This window comes from Natator depressus, chromosome 1 (assembly GCF_965152275.1).
Source record: "Natator depressus isolate rNatDep1 chromosome 1, rNatDep2.hap1, whole genome shotgun sequence".
Taxonomy (NCBI): domain Eukaryota; kingdom Metazoa; phylum Chordata; order Testudines; family Cheloniidae; genus Natator; species Natator depressus.
In genome coordinates this window covers 329,152,492-329,178,426 of record NC_134234.1, presented here as the reverse complement: position 1 = coordinate 329,178,426, position 25,935 = coordinate 329,152,492, and the positions used below count along the sequence as shown (strand labels likewise).

Genomic DNA, 25,935 nt, shown 5'->3' with positions numbered 1-25,935 from the left:
TTCATCCACAGAACCAGTAATCTCATCATAAAAGGCGATTAGATTAGTCAGGCATGACCTTCCCTTGGTGAATCCATGCTGACTGTTCCTGATCACTTTCCTCTCATGTAAGTGCTTCAGGATTGATTCTTTGAGGACCTGCTCCATGATTTTTCCAGGGACTGAGGTGAGGCTGACTGGCCTGTAGTTCCCAGGATCCTCCTTCTTCCCTTTTTTAAAGATTGGCACTACATTAGCCTTTTTCCAGTCATCCGGGACTTCCCCCGTTCGCCACGAGTTTTCAAAGATAATGGCCAAGGGCTCTGCAATCACAGCCGCCAATTCCTTCAGCACTCTCGGATGCGACTCGTCCGGCCCCATGGACTTGTGCACGTCCAGCTTTTCTAAATAGTCCCTAACCACCTCTATCTCCACAGAGGGCTGGCCATCTCTTCCCCATTTTGTGATGCCCAGCGCAGCAGTCTGGGAGCTGACCTTGTTAGTGAAAACAGAGGCAAAAAAAGCATTGAGTACATTAGCTTTTTCCACATCCTCTGTCACTAGGTTGCCTCCCTCATTCAGTAAGGGGCCCACACTTTCTTTGGCTTTCTTCTTGTTGCCAACATACCTGAAGAAACTCTTCTTGTTACTCTTGACATCTCTTGCTAGCTGCAGCTCCAGGTGCGATTTGGCCCTCCTGATATCTTTCCTACATGCCCGAGCAATATTTTTATACTCTTCCCTGGTCATATGTCCAACCTTCACTTCTTGTAAGCTTCTTTTTTATGTTTAAGATCCGCTAGGATTTCACCATTAAGCCAAGCTGGTCGCCTGCCATGTTTACTATTCTTTCGACTCATCGGGATGGTTTGTCCCTGTAACCTCAACAGGGATTCCTTGAAATACAGCTAGCTCTCCTGGACTCCCTTCCCCTTCATGTTAGTCCCCCAGGGGATCCTGGCCATCTGTTCCCTGAGGGAGTTGAAGTCTGCTTTCCTGAAGTCCAGGGTCCGTATCCTGCTGCTTACCTTTCTTCCCTGCGTCAGGATCCTGAACTCAACCAACTCATGGTCACTGCCTCCCAGATTCCCATCCACTTTTGCTTCCCCCACTAATTCTACCCGGTTTATGAGCAGCAGGTCAAGAAAAGCGCCCCCCCTAGTTGGCTCCCCTAGCACTTGCGCCAGGAAATTGTCCCCTACGCTTTCCAAAAACTTCCTGGATTGTCTATGCACCGCTGTATTGCTCTCCCAGCAGATATCAGGAAAATTAAAGTCACCCATGAGAATCAGGGCATGCGATCTAGTAGCTTCCGTGAGTTGCCGGAAGAAAGCCTCATCCACCTCATCCCCCTGGTCCGGTGGTCTATAGCAGACTCCCACCACTACATCACTCTTGTTGCACACACTTCTAAACTTAATCCAGAGACACTCAGGTTTTTCCACAGTTTCGTACCGGAGCTCTGAGCAGTCATACTGCTCCCTTACATACAGTGCTACTCCCCCACCTTTTCTGCCCTGCCTGTCCTTCCTGAACAGTTTATAACAGTTTATAATAATTAAACATTTTTTAATTGTAAATAGAGTAGTAGAAATTTCAGTCCATTTATGGACAATTTGTGAGAAGGAAAAATGTGATAGATTAGGATAATAAGCTGTTCATCGTGAATTGCGTGGTCAGGAAGTAAAGACTGTTTCTTAGTTTTTAGTGATTAGAATTCAGACTTTAGCTCCAATCCAGCAAAACACTTCAGCATATGCTTAAAGTTAAACACTTGACATCAATGGGATTACTTGGATGCTTAAAGATAAGCATATGCTTAATTGCTTTCTGGGTCAGACTGTTGGTACTAACAAAGGAAGTGTAATGCAATTGCTGTTTATGTGGTAGATTGTTTTTTAATGTTTGTAAAACCACATACAACTCAATATATGTCTAATTTAGGGATTGTACCTCACCTAGAAAATAACTTGTATTGAATATATAGATTTAATCTATTCAGATTTATTGTCAATATTTTAATAGAGGGTAAAATTCAGTGTCACTGAAGTGAGCTCTATGGGCCAAATGATCTGCAGGTATAAACTGGAGAGACAAGGTTGGTCAGGTAATATCTTCATTGGACCAACTTTTGTTGGTGAGAGAGACCAGTGTCACTGAGTACGTTTCCCAGGTCTGAAGAAGAGCTCTGTGTAAGCTTGAAAGCTTGTCTCTCCCACCAACAGAAGTTGGTCCAGTAAAAGATATTACTTCACCCACCTTCTCTCTCTAATATCCTGGGACCAACATAGCTACAACAACACTGCATTCCTGGTATAAATTATCAGAGGGGTGGCCGTGTTTGCCACTTTTACAGATCCAGACTAAGAGTCCTGTGGCAACTTATAGACTAACAGACGTATTGGAGCATAAGCTTTTGTGGGTGACATGCATCTGAAGAAGTGGCTATTCACCCACGAAACCTTATGCTCCAATACGTCTGTTAGTCTATAAGGTGCCACAGTACTCTTTGACGCTTTTACTGTATAAATTGGCACAGTTCTGCTAACTTTAATGGAGTTGTGGCAGCCTACATCAGCAGAGTATCTGGCCCTTTGCCTTTTGCCTCTGTACTATTTAGTAATTAAGTGTTTTGGGTCTAACACATTAGAAAAACAAAACTTAAGGAGTGAGAGTTGCACAGACTGCTAATGTGCTATACAGCAACCAAAACATGAGGGTATGGATATTTTCCAACCTGCCTCAATAGATATCACAAAATGACTTAACATCTAGTGAACACTTTAATTATTACTCTTTTAAACTTTTATCATAACAACTGTTCTGGTAATTACACTAGTATTAAAGTGTAGTTTGAAGCAAAACCACACTATTTATTGTAGTGTAAATCAGGGTTTCCTTAGGCAGCCATAATTTGTGCGTCCCTCTGGTTTTGCGTACTTTAATGTTTCTATTTTAGTGAATACACATGTGCTTTTTGTTAGAGTGGGGAAATTGTAGCAGACTAAACTGTAGACTAGGCTGCTTTTTGGGGGGGTCATGCCCTCCTTTGGTGTTGGAGGAAGATGGTCACTTATACAAAAACAAATCTTGATTAAGAGAATCCCTGCAGAGAAGTGTGGTTTTCACTGGCTCCTCACAAAGTACACAAAGCTCCTATATAAAGAGTGTTGGGTTTGTCTAATTGATCAAACTTTTAATTGCTGGCTTCCCCATTGCATACACAGTGGTTTTGTTCAGTTCAAAATAGACACGAGTCTGAACCAAAAATTTTATAAGATCATAGAAGTTAGGAAAAGACCTAGTATGTCATCCAGTACATGTGTCTTCCAGGGCATGGTTGTCTATTTATAAATGATGGGGTTTCCACACATCTCTTGGAAGACTATTCCACATCCCAATGCATCTCACTGCCAAGAGGTTATTTCCCAACATTCAGCCTAAATATTCCCTTTCTTAGTTTTATCCTGTTTCTTCAAATTTTATCTCTGTGTATTACACTGAAATAAGCCCACTCCCTTGTGGGTTTTGGATTTGTGTAGATGGTTGAGGTATCCACTCTTAGCCCCAGATTCCACAAGTTACTCTGTATGGGCATAGGAGTGCAAATGGCATGGAGTAACTTTCAGGATTTGGCCCATAGTATTATTAGCACATAATTTTGGATCCCGATTTCACAAGTCAAAGGTGTTTTCGATCAGGCACTTGATTTTTTTTTCATAATTGGGAAGACCAGCTGCAAAAATCAGATTTGGATTCAAGGCTGGATTCCAAATACTATATCCAGGGTTTTTTGAATGTATTTCTCATAAAATAGAAACCTATCAGTATAGAAGGGTAACAGTCTTACTGATATTTGGGCTTATTTCGCACACAAACAGACATTTTCTCTCCTACTAAATGCAGTCCTACTAAAAGTATGTGATGTTACCAGTGACAAAAAGTCCTCTGATTCTTAACAGGACAGAAATGTATCATTGTATTGTTATAATTAATTAAAACAATTTTATACCTACCGCTTACAAGGTTCTTTTTATCCAAAGATTCCAACAGACTTTACAAAGGAATACAACTTTTTTATACCCGTTGTAGATATGGGGAAACAGTGGTACGTGTAGGTTTGGGGCAAAATTTTCAAAAGCTGCCACTGATTTAAGATGCTTCAGTTCTTGGGTGTCTAATTTAAGACCGCTAAACCCATACTTTTCAGAGGTGCTGAGAACCTCATGTTCTTATTGACTTTTATTGAGCTATAGGTGCTCAGTACCACTGAAAACCAGGCTTCTAAGTACAATTGTCTCAAGCTGCCCACTGAAAAATTAAGGCACCCAAAATGAGTCAATACTTTGGGGATAAGTACCACAGCAAGTCAGTACATCTGCACCAGCCCAAACAGTAGGATTAAATATCTGCAAATCAATTATACCTGAAAATACTACTGAACTTTGGCATTGGAGAGCTGTAAAATTGGATTCCTTAAGTTTAATTACCACAATCACTGATTTTATTACTGAAATGCAGTGAAATGACTGGAGAGATTTGGGTACCTGAGTAGGTGTAGGTATGGGGTAACACAATACCCATCCATCCTTACTAATGATGTGTGTGATCTCAGCAGGGAGGCAACAGATTTATTTGGGATAAAAGTGATCAAATATCTAGCACTAAATCAGGACTGACACTCCAATTGCATCTCCACAGGGTCATAATTTAAATGATTACCTTAATACTTTTTGATGCCTGGTCACCCATCTTGTTAAAATATGAAGTTGCTGGATCTTCAATAATGAGAGTGCACTAGAAACACAGAATTTCAAGTAGTCCAGTCTGATTGCTGATGGCCCAAATAAATGTGTGTCTAGACTGATGTCCAACATGTAATCGAATGGTAATAAGTGCCTTCATTGTGATTACAGGGCAGATGGTAAAAAACCCAATAATTTACTATTCATGGCGTAAGAAAAACCCAGATTCAGAGTGTAAATCTGGAACTTGCTTTGTTTCAAGTTGCACATGATAAAGAGCGGTGATGAGATGTTCTATTTTTTTAAAACAATTGTTATTTTGCCTGTGATGTGGCTGACATAGTAGTTTTTTAATCCTGTTCCAATACAGAGAAAAATGTGGATTGGATCTTCTGGGTTTTTCCTGAAAGAGTGACGACATGGTTAAGGCTGGGATTTCAGAAGAGCTTATGGGATTTTGGTGACTAATTCCCCTAAAGTTCTATATCTCCATGTACTGCCTGAAACTTGGCTACACAGAGGATTTGCTGAGATTGCAGCCAACACTGGCCAGCCACCAGTCTCGCTGCACTAATGCAAAAGCTCTAGTACTAACTGGCAAACCTCACCTATGCTTGAAGTCAGGGTTGGTTGCACTGGTGCAAACTGCAGCATATAGCAGCTTACTGTGTCTGCACTGGGGATTTGTGCTGGTGCAGTTGCACTGGAAGCGGGCCACCAACAACTATAAATGGGACAAACCCAGAGTGTAGCCAGGGATGCGATGCCATCAGTTTGTTGCAATGGGAATGTGGAGTCCATTACTTGGCAATAAAACTGGAATTGATTTTCAAATATTTTGTATTAGAATGCATATGCAATTTTAAAGCCTCCAGCTGATTTGTGGTTAAATCAGTTTATTATTTATAACTGCTTTTTAATTTCACCATTAATATGATTATCAAAATAAAACATGGCCTAAAGTTTCAGACAGAAAAGTTGTATGTTACGGTTGTTTTGTGTCTAAACAACCAATGCTAACTTTGTTGACAAGTGTCTCTGTTGGCACCCAAACCATTGCATTCATGTGCAGAGAGAGGCTAATAACTGGAATCAAATGACTACACATTACCTTTTGAGGTAAATAATATTATCTACATATAACCAATTATTTCCTAAATACAGTGCTATTGAAGAACCAAGGAACAATCAACTGGCAGTAAGATCATTAGAGAGTTTAAAGGGACCGCCACATATCAATTTGATTGCTCGTTCAGGCCGAAAAAAAGGCATCATTAGCTTTGACTGGGTTTTTTTTAATATATATTCTTCCTGCTGAGTTAATAGGAAATAGCTGGTACACATAAACACTTAGAGCTGAACTTGTAACCATCCTGCTATTATTTGCTGCCCTGTGATCAGAAGAAAAATATGACATTTCAATTTTCCTTGATCTTCAACAAATAAGTAACCATTTTTTTTCCTATTTAGAGACCACAGAATTTGTTAACAACAACAACAAAAATCATCAAACCCCACATTCCAGTAGAAAAATCAGTAATTTGATTTTCATCCAAGACTAGCCACACAATTCTGTGACCCATGTGCTAATCATGAACCGGGCATATACAGCTGATTTCAGGAATAAGATATTTTGATTTGCCTTTCTTTTATTGTAAACTGTTAAAATATCTGTGGAAACAACAATATTTGAAGGGCGCTCATTTATTTTACCTTGCCCTCTCCTCCCCTCCCCCGCCCCCTGTTAACTAGAGTAAGTGATCTACTTCAAGAATATTAGGCATCTTATTGATATTCACCTGTAATTCAGTTTAGAACTGATATTACTGCAAACAGCAATGCTCAAAGGACAATAAAGTCCAATATTTACTTCTCAGAACCTAATCTTTTTGGAATTAAAAGGAGCGTAATTTAACTGAGAATTCTTTTTTCTCCATAGCATTGACTTTAAATAAAATGTTGTGGTCAGTTTAAAGTAGAGTTTCCTGATAATCAAACGCTTATGTTTATTGCCTGTTGTCCAAAGTAGATCCTGAATCAAAGCAAGAATGCACCATCTCTATCACAATATAGAAGTAATGCTCCACAATCTTAAGAACATTAAATACATTCACATGACATTAGGGTCTGACTTCAGCAGACAAAAGCAAAGACCTCCTGCACCATCCTTTACCTGATATCCGGATGAAAAGAGTTATATAAGAGCTAGGTATTATTACTCTGTTGTTCCTCTGTATTGACAATTTCTGGGAATACTGTTTCACCATCAGTTAACACATCATAGCAGGGTCAATGGGGTCATCCAAGTGGATCTGTGCCTTTCTTTCTGAAACATCCCAGAGGGTAGTATTGGGCAATTGCTTACCAGCTACTAGCGCTCTGTCATCTGCATGTTCTATCTTGTCAACCCTCTGGTTTAATGTGCATGTGGGGGCTGTTATAGGATCAGTGAGGAATTTTGGGTTGTGGTGCCTCCAGTATATTAATGAAATACAGATTTATATTGCTACCTTTTCTGACCCTACCAATGAAGTGGAGCCATTTACCAGTGCTTAACAGGATATGGGATTGAGGCATGTATATGAATGCTAACTGACTGAGATAAGAGAGAGAATGATCATAGATTAGGTAGATTTCCTCTTGATTTTATCTGCCTATTGTAGATATTTCTTTATAGTAGTATCTAAAAGCTGAAATGGCAGAAATAACAACAGCACCTGACGGATATGAGCCTGCTGATGTACACCAGCTGAGAATCTGATCCAGTAAATATAAAAGTTGTGTGCTTTTTATTCTCACCGTATCATTTAAGAAAGAGAGAGAAGATTCCCGAAACATTAAAGTGTATCATGTTCAAAATAGGACTATAAGCCAGAACTCCAGGCTCGTTTTTAAAATATGTTAAGGCTATACTTGGACCACCCCCGTTTAAAAGCTCTAAACACTTCATTTTGTTTTATTGTTATAACATTTAGAATTTGTTACTGTTGCTAGTAGCTGAGAGTCTACTTATTTATATCATTCCATGTTTACATTTCACTGTACACACTGCACTTAAATCAGTTTGCATAATATGTTAGAAGTGTTTTGTTAGGAATGTTTAGATTTACAGGCTTGGTGATTTCATTGGAGTTGCTCTGGATTTACAATCATGCATTGAGAACAGAGCCTGGCTACAGTATTTAAGTATGCAATGCACAATATAATTCATAGTCCAATATATGCAGTTTTAAATTATTCCTACAGAAATATAACTCGTACTTTATGTAACAATTTGTTGTGCTTTCCTTTTCTTACAGACTTACTAAAGAACATGTGTAGTCTTGTTCTTTAGGAGGATGTAATCACAGAACTGTTCTGCCATCTGGAGTATATACCTTATATATTACACCAGTGTAAATCCACAGCAAGACAATGGTGGTTATTCTGGATTTGTACCAGTGTCACTGAATGCAGTGTTTGTCCCTATATTCTTAAAGCCTCTGCACTTTCCAAACATGAAATCATTTATTCCCCTGCCAGCATATTGGAATTATGTTTCTGAGACTGATTCAAAGTTGATTGAGATGAACCATTGCATTTAGTTTATTAACTCAAATATAAGAGTTAAACTTGCCTTGGTTATATGTAGCAGTCTCTCAGGATCCCAGTCAGGTACTCATACTCATCTGAGATTAAATCCTAATATTTGAATGTTTACATAGTTTTTTCTTCTATCCAAAGAGTTCAAAACCCTTTACAGACATTACTTACAACACCCCTGTGCGGTAGGTATGTTAGTATGCCCATTTAACTGAGGGGACACAGGGGCACAGAAAGGTTATCTGTCTTGCCTCAGGTGGCCAGACCTCCAGACCTGTAGCTGTTCCTCCATGACTCGCATTGCACATTCTGCGCTTCAAGTTTGGGCAATGGCATGAAAGAGAAAAACAGATCCAGTGTAACAAAGACGACCTTCCTACACTGTTGTAGAAAAAAGCCAGAGAAAAGGTCCAGAATAGGAATTCCTCTCCACAACCCCGCCACCTCAGTCCCCGCCAACTCCCTATAAATTAATCAATTGCCGCATACAAATATGCAATTTTCCCTTTTCTCGTGGTCCATTAGTCCCCCTTCCGATCCATTCATCCCCCACACCAGTCCCTCAGTCAGAGTGGATAAAAATCAATGATATTTTTTAAAAAATAAAAAGACAGATTTTTTTTATTTAAACCAGATTTTTTTGATAAAATGCTTTTGAGGAAAAAAACTTATTATAGCTCAAAGATACCTCATCATGGAATAGTGATTTTAAATTCTAATTCTATAGTATGAGACAATATATTTATGTTATGTTTAAGAAAAGTTTTGTAAATGAGTTCCAATAGTTCATGGATTAGGGACCCAATTTTATGGGGTTTCAGGGGCTTCTGTATAGATTATTTAGGTTAATCTTTCTATCTACCCAACGGGACTCAGCGCTCAGTCTCGAAGATACCATCAGAGATGCTTAGTTTTGCAGTTCTCAGACTGTAGATTTGTGTCTCCAGAGGTAACATGTTTGTAACAGCTAAAATGTTTTTAAATAAATAAATATAGAGAGGTGAGAAATAAGAGACATCAACTCTATTGTCCCTCTGTAAATTTGTGTACAGAGTCAATCCCTCACCTCTCTCTAAAAGTGCAAAGTTTCAAAAAGTTCAATGAATAGAAGACTGTTGGGGGTGGAATAGATCTGGACAAGGAGAAGAAGTCTAGAGATAAATGTGAAAAGCAAGGGACATATGCTTGTTTTGTTAAAATATTATATGTTTGCTGTTGAAGAAAAAAATCCAGAATACTTAATGTTTTTGTTTTAGTTAAATAAAACAATTTAAATGTCTGTCTGGTGATGTTCTCCTCCTAATACAGCATGGCAAGAAAATCTTCCAAATATTAATGATTAATCTGTTGAATTGGAGATAGTTCACCTCCCAATGACTTCATAAATATCTGCTTCAATTACCTTTGGTAAATGATATAACCAAACAATCATTCATTTTCTGATATAGCTGTAAAACTAATCTGAAGTGTTTTCAAAATAAATCACTGTTTAAAAATGTATTGTCTGTACCTTCTAAAAATGAAACCTACATCTGTCTCTGAGTTGTGAAGAATAGCAGCAAGGTAATAACACCAACAAGAATTCACTTTTATGTAGAAAAGCATGTGTAAATCGAGTCTTTCTGACTAGTGATTTAAATCAATTTGATTGAAATCAAATCCACCCTGCCCTCAGTTATCCCCTTTCCTGCCTCAGTTCCCCACCTTGAGGCTGAGCTTTTCTCCTCAACAGCAGCCATCGCTTTTGGTGCTGAGGAGCCTATGCTGTGACTCCTTCCCTGGCTAGGGGCTCAATCTTCTCACAGCTCCCCTTGCCTGACACCTTCCACAGCTCCCTCAGAGTTTCTCATGAAAGGCTCTGAGGGCAGTAACAGGAAGGGAACAGGGGCAGGGCCTCGAGCAATGAGAGGCTAGAGAGTCACACTTCAGATCAAAAAGCCTCATCCTCTGGCCAAAAGGTAAAAATTCGGCTGGGCAGGTCTCGCTGATTCTGTTGGAGCCAAAACTGATAACTGCTAATTTATGTTTAAAAACAAATGCTACTCTTGTACACTATAGATATAGATGTACAGTACAAACAGTTTTGGGTGGCAGGAGAATTGCCACTTGCTGAGGTACACATCTTATCTTTGCACAAATGTGCATCTCCCTCCATTTGGGGCTAATGCAGAATCTGGCCCACAGTTTCTAGCAACTTAGGTTTAAAGCAATGGAAGCAAAAAGAAGCGTAGCCATAAAATTTTCAACAGTGTACCTAATTTGGTGCATTAACTTTTGGCTGTACTACCTGGGACTCCCAAGGCCTGAGTTTTTCAGAGGTGCTGAGCATCTACTGTAGTGGGTGTGGTATAAGTATCTGAAGAACAGAACAGAGTATGGCAAGAGAATTTTGAGGTTTTGAAGCTCATAGTATATGGATTTGTTTTTGTATTGAACACTTGCACCCAGAACTTTGGGTGGGCATGTATCATAATACGTTAAGTTAAAGACTGCTCCATTGTCCATATAGGGATCCTCAAAAGCCTCGGAGTAAAAATGCTGTTTTGATCATCCCAAATTTGCAATATTTCAGCAATTTTAGGCTTAACTTTATACTTGAAAGAAAAATGAGTCATCTAGTATTTTAAACTCAGTTAAGGATATTATTTTAATTATGAAATATGCAAGTACAGTTAATACAAACGTACAGAACCTCAGCCAAAGCCCATTGAAATTAACTGGAGTCTCTCTGTTAACCTCAATGGTCATTGGATCAGGCCATATACAACACCTTGTTAGTTAAAGTACACAGCCCATTGATTGAGCCTCCTAATTCTTCTGTGAGGTAGGTATTCTAATACCCATCTTGCAAATGGTAAACTCATGCACACTGCGGTCACTGTTCTGCTCTAAGGCACACTCTAGGCACACTCCATCATAAATGTATTCCAGATGTAAACTGACACCTGTTAGTTATCAAAGCTTTGTTTTTGACACAGGTATATTTTCTAATTATAGATTGTGAAAGTTTTCTATGCTTTCTCAGTTACAGTTTAAGAAGTGGCTGATGGGCATTTGAAGACCTGATATTGCTTTATCATACCATCCAAACAATACATTCCCTTTGTTTATACATGTAATATATGTGTCTGACTCTGTCAACACTTATTTGCATAAGCAGCTTTATTCATGTATATAAATGTCTTTGGGATCAGATCCACAGATCATATGTAAATTAAGTATAAAGGAGGGATTATACGGTACAGAGATTATAATCTGAAGGGAAACTGAACTCACCAAGGTATCTTTAAAAGCGAGGTAATACAATAAATAAAAAGGTAGTATGCAAAACTGATATTTATTTGTATTCTGATCTGTGCATTAACATGCTGTTTAATGAGTCTAAATTATGATAAATTTGAACAGTTAATGATAGGGTGAATCCTGCTCTTTAATTGTTCTGGGAACAACAACTAAAATGACTTTCTAAAACATATTTTTCCAAAGGGAGAGGAAGAGGGAATCCTGGACCTCATCCTGGTGCCTGAGAATGTGAGATCGTTAAGCAACTGGAAGGATCAGTGCACAGCACATGGATCAGAAACATTCATAGAAGCAGCAAGTATTGTATATTGCCTCAACCTTTGCTGAACTTTCCCAGTAAATACAGCATGCTGACAGCCTGGCATCCCTGCTGGGTGGATCCTGCAGCTCCAGGAGGGAATGGCACTTCTTGTTTTTAATTAGCAAAGGTGAAAGGTGAATTAAAACTAGCTGTTTGGCAAGTCAGAGCAAGGGACTGTGTTCTGAAGAGCACCAAGGAGGAGGTGTTTTTTTTTTTTTTCCCCTCCTGACTGAATTGCCAGGCAGGAGGGACTGAAAATACAGCTTCTTCCTGAATCCACTGGCAGAGTTACTGAAGAGAGCTCAAGACACAACAGTGCAGAGTAACTCCTTGGAATGTCCTCTCAGTTTATAAACAGTTGTTGCAGGGAGAGAATATTTTTACATGACGTTTGCACAGCCTGACAATGTGGGGCTGTGTGCTGTTCTGATGAGAACTGAATTTCCCATAGAGATCCCCACAAACTGAACAGGAAAAGATTTAGCTGCATTGGAAAAGTCAAGAGTGGAACTTGAAGCTTTTAAAAACAGAACAACTAAGTGAAGAAGCACAAGAATTTGATCTTGGGCAGCATGGCATCTACTAAGGACCTTTTAATCCTGGCACTATATGGCTTGTTACTAGAGTTACCGACCGGATGTCATACAACAGATACAAGGCTGCCAAGGTTACGTCTGTCACATAAAGGTAAGTCAGTATGTCAGCTAGTTTTTTGTGACAAATTCAACCTTGCTGTAACTCCACCGCTTCAGTGGAATTACTACACCACGGATGAATTTGGACCCTTGACAGAATGAAATATTCCTATTCAGAAATTTATGAATGATTTTTCCTGTGCTTAATAAATGGTGCAATTTAGTTTGCTGTAGGCAGCAATATTTACTTTAAAGCACTTCTACTGATTCATAGCGGCTACTACAATAGCCTTTTACACCTGAGAGTGCATTAAACTAGCTAGTCACTCTGGCATTATTCTCCATGTTTTGTGAAGATTCTTCTTTAACAAGGATGAAATGCAATAGATAACATCATGTGATCACTGAATAGTTTATGATCTGCTGTCTTCCACCAGGTAAGTCCTAAGCAGTTAGATGCCTGTTTTATACATTTTGCTGTGGCTCCAACTTATGTATATAGTGGGTGAATTCCTGTGCAGCTTGATGAATCATCTTCTAAACTAGCAAATGTCATCACACTATAATTAAAATGACTAACTGCCAATATAAGTCTGCTTTCAGTTTGACTGAATTGCCCAAAGATAAATGTCATTTTGCTATGAAATAGGTGGGTGGATATAAAACTCTTGACTCTTTATTTTAGTTGCAGTTTACCTGAAGTTTGAATCCCTCCTCCTTAATTCCAAATAAAATCCTATGAGCCAAAGTATGCCCTTATTTGCACCTGGGTAATAGGGTTGCATAGGTTTAAATTCATTCCCAGGTTTCTTTATTTCAGCTTGAGCCTTTTTTACATAAATGCTTGTGCAGTTCCATGCAATTGTAGTTCTCTGAAGCAGCACACACATTAACAGATGACGTAACTAGAAAATATGCAGCAGATTGTTGTTGCAGAAGAAATTAAAAGGACAGAGTGTGCATCATATGCCCATAATCTGTCACTAAGAAATGTTTTTATATTACCTATTGTACAAAGATTAAAAGAAAGTGACTCTCTCCTTTGCTGATCTAACAAGGATGAGAAGGCAGGAGGGAAGGAAGAGAGAAACACACTAGAGAAATATTACTGTAGTTATTAAAACAGACAAGCTTCATCAGTATGAAATATGTTATAATAGCAATTTTTAAAAAATGTATTCGCATCAGACTACGAGTACACATTGTACAGAGTCTAAACTAGCATGAGACTAAAGAGGATTTAATTGTCTTTTATATAGCAAGCTGAATTACCAGTTATGGGAGAAAGAAAGGAAAAGCTGAATAGGATAATTGGTCTGAATGTCTTGTTAGAGGGCTAATAGAAGTGGGTTTTGCTTTTATAGACCATTTGGAACACTTTTTAGTGGAAGAAAGATTTGTCTTAAAGAGCTGTTTCGTAATTGAACCAGTGATTAGCATCAATGAATGAAATGAATTGATCCTAGTTTTATACAGGAAACCTTATTTTTTTGACATATGGTTTTCAAAATACAGTAGCAACTATTGATAAGTGTTGACTTTATCCTGCTTTATGGAATCCCTCCGTTCTGGAAGGAACATATTTGAGTGTCAGTTTCTTGTTAGGTGTAATTAGAAATACTATAAGTATTATAGATATTACTTGGTGGTGATGGGGTGGAGGCGAGGAAAAAGACACAGTGAATGAGAAAAATAGTCCTACTGTTGTGCTAATGCAGGGCACTGGATTAGCTGCCAGTTTGGCAAGCTTCCCATGATGGTTCTGTAGGTATTAAATGTTTCTACTCTCACTTAGTGTGGTAAATTGTTTTTCCACTGGTTAGAATCAATGTGCATTTATTTCCCTGCCTACTGCTTTCGTTTTCAGAGAGCTAATAATTTGGTCATAACACATCATAATTCTGTGATGTTTTTAAATAGATTATAAAATGCCAGTTTCTCACTCAGGGCCAAATTTTGACCCCACTGAAGCCAGCTGTCACTGATTCCAATGACTTTACTGTGACAAAGATTTGGCCCTAATATATTGACTCTGCTCCCTGATATGAGCACACTTATCACCACCTTATACTTGGCTCCTATATGTACTGCAACTGACTTTACCAGTTACACTGTGCTGGGTTCCTGAGTGCATATTCAAAGTCAAAGGTTAGAAGTGGCATACCTGTTTGCATCCTGGGAACAGCTATTGTAATTCTCCCAGCCAAAAGAATGTAGCATTCAACAGCAAGACAATGACTAAATGTCCTTGCTCTATTCACTAACCAAGTATGAATAGCAGGAGGGACTCCCATCCCAATTTTGTAGTTCCAGAGGGCTGTTGCTCTGTGTACCAAACAGGCAATAGGGTAATTATAATTAAATTATAACTTGTCCTCTTTACAAAGCCAACCTATGCTTTGAAGTAAGTTGCCATTTTGAGATAGGCGACAAAGTTCATAGGGGTAGTTATAGTATGGAATAGCCATAACATCTGAGCAGAGACAAATTTATAACAGACATTGATTAGTGGAACTGAGTTTGCTATTCACACTCCTGCTGTTTGTGACTGTGTATGTTAGTGGCTAATCAGGACTTGGAAGATTATATGATAGATTGTTTGGAAGATTGTATGATAGGGAGTACAGTGAGGTATATGCCCAAGAGTCAAACAAACATTTTTAATTTATCTGTTTAAAAAGATTTTTACTTCAAACATCTAAACATTTTCCATGAGCTAGAAATTAAGGAAGGAAATTAACTTATTATTATCTAGTTTAATTTCAAAAATGGCTCATTTGAAATAGCTGTGAGGCAGGAGATCCTTTATCTACAGAGCAGGCAAGGACTGGCCAATGGCAGTGCAAACTTTTCACATCCCTGAGCAACAATATCAGGTTCCGGATGCGGTAGGGTAACCTTTGTGGATGAGAATAACACAGTCGCCATGCTAATTAAGGGACAGATTGTGCAATCCTTACTCATGTGTATCAGCACCTACTCACTTAATTAGCTTCCATGGCAGTTCATCAGTAGCAGTACATTCTTGAACCCTCAATAAATTTGACAAGCCTAACATAAACTGTATTGGTGATTTTTAGTAAGGTGGACACACCTGTCTGCAAGAAACTGGGGCTACCAGTTCAGCTTACCCAGAACCTGCTCTTGCTCCCACTAAAGTCAATGAGAGTTTCACTACTGACTTAAGCGGGAACAGAGTCAGAGTTATAGTTAACTCAACAGCCATCGGATGGTTGCAGCTTTTGGTTACTAATTGTCTGAACCAATTTGAACCAGTGACAGTGTGTTCCCTCTTCCATTATGATTTCCCTGAGCCATCCATTCACTTTTCAGTTATCAGGAGATTTATACCAGGATTTCGAAAAATGTTCTTGGTTTCATGTTTATTTAGTGCTACAGTTTTGCCTAAAGGTCAGTGTCTGATGATGAACAATAAACATCTTAGGGTGCATTATTACATCAAACTATTGACTCATGCTGATTTGTAGAGTTACAAATATATTACTGCTGTGTTCACTATTACAGAGACATAATGTTTCTACATTAGTATGTTACAGGTTGACAGCTACATTTAAAATGATATAAAAATCATTAGCTCATTTTATATACAATAGACTCTGCCTAATGAGGTGCTAATGGAAGCCAAGTTTCAACTAATAGTCTTTATAGGCTGATGCTAAAATTCTTTCCCAATATCCCACAGTTAGCATTCTCTGGGAAACACATAATTCAGGTGGAATCAATAGAAGCTGTATGTTAAACAGAAACTATTTACATTACAGGTTGAAGTAGGACTGGTTTTGCAGAGGACAGTTGGTCTATATTTAAAAGTTAGCACAGCCATGTTGACAGGATCTGGATCAAAAGCTTTCATGAAAATGTTTGATACCTGTGTACAAATTCAATTTACAATGCATTTTAAACTATGCTTTGTGGTAGTGCATTTTTGTGTCTGGGAAAGAGGAAGAAAGTACAGAAGTCCACCCAATAAAAATTAGTCAAAGTAAACAAAGGAGGCTAAAGGGAGGCTTTGGTATAATAATAATAATAATTAATAAAAGGATTGTTTTTGTATCTGACTATGTTCAGTGCATGAATCCATCCCATCACTTATTTTCATTAGCTAATTCAAGAAATCACAGAAATTAGAGCTGAGTAGAGAAAAAAGATATTATCTCATTAGTTCATTTCCCTGCAAATGTAGGTTTCCTCCTTACATTATTTACAGATTGTCAGGTTGGGTATTAAACGTGCCAAGAGGTGAACCTTTCATCTCTTCCCTTGGGAAACTGTTTGACAATCTATTGCATCTCTGTTGGGAAACTTTGCTGATATTCAGCCAGTTGTTCATCCAAATTTCCTTCTCAGTTTCATCTTATTACACCTACTCCTATGACCTAACTCCTCTCAGATATTTGTATTTATGTTGCTCCTTTGCCACTCCTTAGCCAAGCTGTACAAATTTACCCCTTCAATCTTTCCTCATAATCATGCTCTCAATCCCCAGATCTCTTTCTTGCTTTTCTCTGAACTCATCCAATATGTGGGTTTTACCCTTCTGATAAATCATATCTGTGGAGGGATAAATCATATCTGTGGAGGGATATGTGCATCGGAAGGCATCCTCCTCCTCAGAGAGGCAGAAAACAAGAATGTCACCCATATGTGCATGTGAATTTTAATATCTGTGATTAATTTTTGGGGTTTCGATCTGTGTAATCACCATTGAGGGCTGTTGTAATTTGTTAACAAATTTGGTTCATTGTCATTGTAGTTAAGACTGAGGCAGCATCGCCACTGCAACAATTTTCAGTTATAACTTCCTAGGTGACCTCAGCTTTGAATGTTTTTTTTTTTACGAAGTGAGATCAAACTGTTCACTTGAGCACTGCACTAAGCTAGGACAATTCAAGCTGTTCATTTCAAATCTTGTTAGTTGTTGTTGTGGCTCTTATTTGAATTATCTAGGACTTGTCTAGGAGCCCCAGTCATGGACCCAGACACCGTTTTGCTAGGTTCTGTACAAACAAGGGACAAAATGACTGCTGCTGCTGCCTGAAAGAATGTATTGCCTTCTTTTATCAGAGATTCACTTGAAAAAACGAAAAGGAGGACTTGTGGCACCTTAGAGACTAACTAATTTATTTGAGCATAAGCTTTCGTGAGCTACAGCTCACTTCATCGGATCTGATGAAGTGAGCTATAGCTCACGAAAGCTTTTGCTCAAATAAATTGGTTAGTCTCTAAGGTGCCACAAGAGTACTCCTTTTCTTTTTGCGAATACAGACTAACACGGCTGCTACTCTGAAACCTGTCACTTGAAAAAAAACAATCCTGATTTCTGAGAATGGATTCGCAAGCATTCACCCAATGGTTTTGATGAATAGGTTGCTCATAAACTGCTCATGTTGGCTCTTTGCTGTTCACTGTTGACCACTCGTGTTGTATGTGTGCGACTGAACACCTGAATCACATGGTATTGTTTCTGATTCCTGACTGGATGGATGCAACTTTTTAGCTGCAGAATAATGAATACAGCATAATAAAGAGCAAAATTCTGGGAGAGAATTTTTAAATAAATGAACATTCACGATGGTAAGTGTGCCAATTGCTTTATGAATGCACAGTGGTCATCTCAATACTCCAAATAAATGATTGTAGAGCCACATGAATCCTAATTAAGGCTAAGATTTTGTCACAGACATTTCTAGTAAAAGTCATGGGCAGCTCACGGGCAACAAAGAAAAATTCATGGAAGCCTATGACCAGGCCCTGACTTTTACTAAAAATATCCCTGACAAAATGGGGAGCCCAGCTGCAAGGTCCCCATGCTGCCTGCAGAGGTTGGGCTGCTGAGAGATCTGGGAGCCCCCACTGCCCACGGCGACTTGGAGCTCCAGGGTCTCCTGGCTCAGAGCTCCGGGGTATCCCGCCATCCATGGTGGCCGGGAGCTTTGAAAGACTCCGGGAGCCCTTCGCACCTCGGAACTCTGGGGCCCTGCTGCCCTCAGCAGCTCAGAGCTCTGTGGTGCCCCCACCACCCGTGGCAGCTGGGAGCTTTGGGATATCCCCGCGGCCTGTGGCCGACCGGAGTTCCCAGGTCCCCTGCCATCCTTGGCTGCGGGGACCCTACAGCTCCCGGCCAACAGGGCTGAATTCACGGCGGTTGCTGGATGTCATGGATTTCGTGACTTCCATGACCTCCATAAAAAAGTCGTAGCCTTAATCCTAACCAACTCAGTTTGCTTACAATCTGCTATTGAGGCCTATTCTCCAATATCATAGTAAATGGAAATTACTCAGAGGGCTCAATGAGAGAGTTACCTATTCAGGCTCTGGGTCAGATCTGAGCTACAACTGGATGGGGATCTGGTTCTTTCGGGGTACGTATAGATACAGTCCAGAGACACAGATACAAAGTGAATTGGTATACATGACTTTTTTGAGCATGGATTCTTCGCCACACATGGTGTATGTAGGGCACTGCACTTCTGAGTGTTTGGGAAATTAAGAACTATATTATGGTTGAGTTTGATGGAATGTGGCTGCAAATAAAGACTAATAACCAGAATTATGAGTGTTTAGTGGAAACAATCTGTGTCTTTCTCTATCTTTCTCTTTACCCAAATTCTTGGGGCGAGATAGAACTCAGTGTCAATACAGGAATGACTTGGGGGGAAAAAATACAGATAGGAGCTCTTTTGTCTTACGCTCACTTCTTTTTTCTTTTCTTTTTTTCTCTTCTTTTTTTGCTGTCTCCCACTGATCAGACAACTGATTCCTTACACTGAAACTATGGCGATTTTTAGGCTTTTCCAACTGAGCCTAAAGGGGCCTGTTCACCAGAGCTGGAATTTCTGGCAAAGAATCCACCAGTTCCTCTCATAACTACATCCTATTAACAAAGGCTTTTGAGGGTTTTGTTGCAGCAAAATTCTGAAGGGATACACTGTATTGGTGTTTGTCTTGAAGCAGACAGCTTGCAGTGTAACTTCAGTTGGCTTGTTGATTTTGTTTTAGAGAACTGAGTGTCATCTGAAGTTTCTAATCAGTTATCTCGCTGCTTTCAAAGAGCCACCACCATCTGTTGTTGTAAACTTTTTTAAACACATTGCATGAGTTATTATTCCTCTGGAAATGAAAGCTGTATTTTAGTTTAATACATGCAGGATTAATATTATTTATGTGATTTACAGTATGCTGTGCAGGGCCACGCATCTGTTTCAAACCTTTTGAGAAACTTTTGGGTCAATAAATATTGTAAAACTGTGCAATGGGAATACTAAATATTATTAAATCTGGTGTCCTGGTTTTCTTCATGTAGTCAGTCAAAGATCATGAAACCACAAAGTGCAGCCATCATTAATTAGAAAATATTCATTTTTTAAAAAACACAGACCCTCTAAGGAAAAAGGCGCAAATCTTTATTTTACAGCTGAAACCCATTCAACTTGAATACATTATTCTTAATTTTGTGTTTATTAGATAATGTGTTCTGCACTTAAATAGCCAGTTGAGGATTCAAGATGGCAACATGAAAGAAAAAGTTAAGGAAGAAAGCTGGTGAATATATTATGCCGCAAAAAAAAACACTAACTACATTATGAGCTTGGTTTCAGTTCAAAGCTTCTGTAAAATGAAGTAAATGGATCTGTGTTTGTTTTAAAGAAATGGAAATTTAAGTTACCAGCATAAATATTGAGTTTTGGGAACTGAGCAGATCTTCTATATACACTGACTTATTAAAATATTATTCTCTTTTCTGAAAATTAATAATACATTTAATGCAGAATTTCAATAACAGAAATGTTAGCAGCCTATCGTGTCCATGGCTTTGGCATTTAACTCTGGAAAATGCCTTTCTCCTCTCTCTCTCTCACTTGTTTCAATCTGCCTCGGTGTTACAAATTCTCATTGTGGAGGAGGAAAGTTATGAGCAGTTCACCTTGTTAACCAAGTCAGCTGTGGGCTTACATAATTGAATTTTTTTCCCCTAAGGATCTTCTGTAGTTAAAATGAAGCTATAACGTGATTAGATTTCACCATGATGGATCTCTCTGTCCAGCAGCTCTGTTGTACTCACAGTGAATTTGCCCTTACAGAAAAAAGTAGCACAGAAATATACCTTCCACCAGATGAGTGCTTTTCAGGAAAAAGAAAAGGAGTACTTGTGGCACCTTAGAGACTAACCAATTTATTTGAGCATAAGCTTTCGTGAGCTACAGCTCACTTCATCGCTTATGCTCAAATAAATTGGTTAGTCTCTAAGGTGCCACAAGTACTCCTTTTCTTTTTGCGAATACAGACTAACACGGCTGCTACTCTGAAACTTTTCAGGAAAATCTTTGATGATCTTTGTTATCATCATCAAAAATCTGAACAAAAATACTTGCCATGAAGGAAGTTCTCTCTTTGTGCACTTCAGGAATCCTTCTGCCCTAAGATCCTTTGCCACTAGATCTTTTCAGAAGTCATTTAAAGTACACCATATCAATGGGGCATCTGGCACTATGTTTAACCTCACTACACCGAGTGAGCAAATCACCTCAACATGTTTCACCCATCCTGTTGTTTCTTTTACAATCTACCAGAGATTTGTTTTTTTTTTTTTTTTTTTACGAATGGGCTATTTGTAGGTCCTCACAAATATGATTAGATTTGAAAGATCTGTTTACAGTTTCTGTACAAGTATATGCAGGTGGTCTGTAACCTCAGACATGACAACATCGAATTCCTGCCAAACCTCTCCCAGTGCTGGTATGATGCACTCACTGTGAATAGGAGCCAGTAGCTGTAAAGTTTGCATGGCTCATACAGCTAAAAGAGAAATCTAAATAGACTGAAAACTTTAACTCATCCTTAAATTACTCTTTATTAGGCTCAGGTGAAAATAGATACTTCATCCACCTTGCTGCCTGTCTGAACAGATACAACATGCAACATGCTTTGCTACCTATTAAGTCAGTTAGGACTCTGATCTAAAGACCATTTAAAGTCAATGGGAGTCTTTGTGTTGACATTAATGGATTTTGGATTAGGCCTTGAGCGCAGAGGAGCTGTTTTTCAAACTGAAATGTCAGTCAGTATGTTGGAATGTCGCCTGCTTGTTTTCCATATGTTTTAAACCTATCCGGGAAGACTGTCAGTATGAAACAAAACCTTACATCATGCTATATGATTAAAAAACCCTCTTTTGAGTTACTAAAGTGGCTTTATTATTTATCTCTAAAGAACTGCATGATTAACACATGGGACCACCATTGGGTATGGATAGATTTCATGGTGACACTTGGATCTCCAATATAAAGAAGAATATTCAAGATAGTTATCACAGGCTGCACGTGTTAGTTGGGAAACTACTTTCAAATGCTTCTGGAAGACAACTGGTAAGAAGACATATGAGATAAAGCCTGAATCAGCCTATTAACCATTCAACTCAATGGAAACTCTGGAGTTTTCTAAGTGCAAAAAACCCTATTTTTCATAGGCACCTTATGGTAGTACAGGTTTGAACTCACACATTGTAAGTTTATTTTATGTTAACATTCATACCAGAAACCTAATTATGAGTTACACACTTTCAATCAGGGCACTTGAAACAATATCATATGATTTATGTGACCAGTTGTAACTCAGCATAGTTTGAATTATTGGATTGAGTATTTAACAGCAAACTATGGAGTAAATACAAGATCAGAAAACTGATATATTCAAGAAAATCCTGATTTGTCAGCAGACAACAGGGAAAGTGTAATGAAATGAACTATTTGATGGGACTTATTCACTCAACTGTAATAATATGTTGATTATATGCCAGTATCCTGAGCAGGGCAATATATGGTTCACTTTGGAGTCTGATCTGGCTGCTGCTGTTAAGAAAAATAGTATACAGTATATGATGCTTATGAAATTAAGTTGCTGACATTTCAATTTCATCAGCACTGAAATGTTTCAGTTTTCAGGCAGTATACTCCTTCAGTGAAGCATCTGAGTCTCATCCTTTGTCTCTGTTTCTTTATCCTCAAATAGAATATTTGCTAACAGATTTAGGAGGGGCTTAATTGGAACTCTCTGGTATGCTAATGATTTTTTTGGCAAGCTGCTAATAAAACAATTCTCTAAGCCAAAGAATTAATGTTTGGAAGAAAGTCATATAAGTGTCGGAAGACTCAGGATTCTGTATGTACCTACTCTATACTTACCTCCTTTGTGTTTATTTTTATTTAAAGGGCTGTTGACTTCAAACGGTGTAGGAATTTAAGCTTCCCTAGGAAGTTGAACAATGAGCTTCTTACAGGTGCTAAATTTGTTTTATGGTGGGGGGGGGAGATATAGCCTGTAGCTTGTAACATACAAATGATTTGTTTAATAGGCTTGATAAAAAAGTGAGAGCAGCTGTAAACATATTTTACTTGTTGACATGCAATAAATGCCACAGAAAATCTCACCATTTCTTGCTCTGATCTTGCTGACCTTCGCTGAAGAGAATGATTTAAAATGAATGCAGAATAGTGTTATCCTCAAAACTTCAGTATCAATAAATTGAGGTTTTTTCCCAGCTATTAGTCCTCAACACAGTGTTACCAAAATTTAATATCAGTACTCTTTCTGGCCATGCTGTACTTATCTTGAAGATAAATCGTCATTTTGCAGCTGGAAAGCTAAAGGCTAGTGAGTGTTGCCAAGAACTCCTGCAACTCCTATTTGTGACTAAGCCAAGTATTTTACTGTGGGTGTGTGTGTGGCATAAGCAAGAGTAAAAGAAAATAAGCTTGCTCATTTGTGTATTAAATGATTCAGCTCAGCTGATTGAGAATGTTATGATGCAAAGCTTGGAACTATCTGTTCTCTCTGAGCACAGAAAGATGTAAGCTGGTAAGCAATTTGCTTGCCTTTTAGGGCTCTCATTCCTATTAAAAGTCCTTGTTGCAGAGATGTTGTGTGTGTGTGTGTGTGTGTGTTTGTGTGTCGTTCAGTCTGTCACTGTCTTCTCTTTCTCTGCTTCCTCATCTCAGGCCTTACAAAGTCCTTCTTCATATTTTCAGGTTACACAGAAGTCTGGGAGAGCACCCACTTTCAGGAAACACTACATACGTAAAGAGGGTGTGTAACAGGCTCGCTCATGGTTGGAGGGATGAGCTGGCACTCCCTCCTTCGGTTGCTCACCCCATGGTATCCCTGGACTCTGGGTTCTCCTTCTTCCTGGCTTGGCCCCCTTGGCCAGGTTACTATAGTCCTTCCCTTCTTGGGCATCAAAGTTCCACTGGACAAACTGTCTATCTGCGGTCTCTGGCAGTCTTCTGATTCAAGTCAATAGCACTTCCCCAGTGGCCGGTAGGGGACCTGAGACCCACCTGCTACTCCAGGTTCCAGCCCAGAGATCCTAAAATCAGCAGCCAAAGTCTACCATTTCCATGAGCTTCTTCCTACTTTGCCCTCTTCAGGCTTTCTTCTCCACCACCTACCTGTGTGAACCCCTTCCTTCGGGCTTAGGATCCCAGGGCTTCTGCCAGCCCTCCACCGGGTTTTTTCCTTCTCTCCTCACTATGCCCAGAGAGTGTCTGCAGACCTCCACCTCTTCCTATCACTCTTGTCCTACATAACCCCTGCTGTGGTGGTGTGGGGTGAACACCCCATCACAGGGTGATAGGTTGCATCAACCTGTTGATTAGTCTGTTATTTTGCACAGTGACACATTGCAATGCGGAGAGTGTTTTTCTCATTCCAAAGTACAATTTTTTAAAAAGTGGTTCCCAGTAAATGAACGTTTGCAGTTGTACTGGAACAATGCTACACCCTGACAACTTTGTATTGCATTTCTTAAATACTTGCATTCTTGTGGGTTAAAATGGTTTATGTTGTTGAGAATAACAAATAAACAATTGCAGAAAAGGGTGATTGTTTCTCTAAAAGTGGCTTTGAGTACAGAGCTTACCTTTTTACAATCTAGCCATGTGATATGTCAAACATTTAATCTAGAAATAGTGCTGAGGTCTCATTCTGCCGTCATTAATGGCAATGGCAACATTCCTGTGAGTTTCCATGAAAGGAGGAGCAGCCAACAGGTTCCCTTGCATCTATCCTTCCCTGAATATAAACCTAGCTTACTGATTTAGAGTCTGATCATGCCAGGCACTAACTAGTCCTGGGATTTACAAAGTGCATAGTACCAGGGAAGCACAACTGTCTTGGTGGGTTGTAAATGGAAATGCTGTCACTGATGTAGTGGGTTCCTGATCTGTTGGTGGCCTTACAGATCAGGCTGAGACCCTGATCCTACAACGACTAAGTCACATGCTTAATTTTAGTCATGTGAGCTGTTCTATTGACTTAAAGTAAAGCATGTGTTTGCAGGATCTGAGCCTAAGGCACAAGGGTGATTGTCTCAGAATGACCCATCCATTTTTCAATATTTTAAAAATCCAAATAGTAACACAAGTAAAGTTGTTGAACAGAATTTTTATTTTGGCAAAGCCCAATTAATGGTCCTCACAAAGCACCATGGGTTCTTGTGAAGGATTCCATATGGTACTATAAAGGTACTTTTTTGTTGTGCTTTTTGGCTAAAACTCAACTACAGAAAGGCCATAAGAGCAACATTTCTCCGTGCCCCCCATGCCTCTATATCATATGAAAGGCAGACCTCACTGAACATGCTTCTTAGATTACTTTATAGAGTGTTCCGAGGTCTATGGGTGCAAGGAGTTATACCTGTGATTTATTATTTTGAATTATTTTATCATTGTGCTGTTTAAACATGTGCCCTTTACTTTTCTAACACTGGAAGAGCTCCTTTCAACTACATTGGAATGGCTCTTTTCAATGTTAAAAATGCAGCAAATAACTTTACAAAAGAAACACTGGACTTTTTGCTCACTGCTGGAGGGTACATACTGTGGGATAACATATAAGCTGTCAGATCAAGCCTCTGTGCTCTTAGAAGTGTAGCATATACCTGGTTAATGACAGATATTTACCTGAAAGCATGTCTGAGGCCTAATGAGGATTTGAAAGTAATAACTGATAGTGTGTATACATGCTTGCAAACCTGCTCATAGAGTGTGCCAAGAATTTTGTAATGATATGGAAATATTGTGTAAATTAGAACTGTTATGGGATAGTGAGCCAATTGGCATACATTGGTGCCCCACAATGATGACTGGGTATGTTGCAGGATCCAAAGGGAATGCCGAAGGGTTTGTTTGAAGACATCATGTCTCAGCATATCTTGTGTCTAAGGTGCCACAAGTACTCCTCATTCTTCTTGTGTTTCGGCTGGCATAAACACAACTATAAAGTAACTTGGAGAAAGCAGATATGAAGTCTGTGGTGAAAGTTTGTTTGGAGTTTGTTTTCCAAGTTAGTCACACATTATATTGATGACTGTAGT

The 25,935-nt window shown here is 39.0% G+C and overlaps 1 protein-coding gene across 1 annotated transcript in view; it reads left to right on the top strand.

The window, feature by feature from the left end:
- SEMA3E (semaphorin 3E) overlaps positions 1–25,935 on the top strand; it is a 269,325-nt gene that overhangs the window by 41,150 nt on the left and 202,240 nt on the right. The window contains exon 2 of the mRNA XM_074942565.1: positions 11,793–12,597. Coding sequence (XP_074798666.1) covers positions 12,483–12,597 — 115 coding nt within the window. The 5' untranslated portion in view covers positions 11,793–12,482. The remainder of the gene's footprint in view (positions 1–11,792; positions 12,598–25,935) is intronic.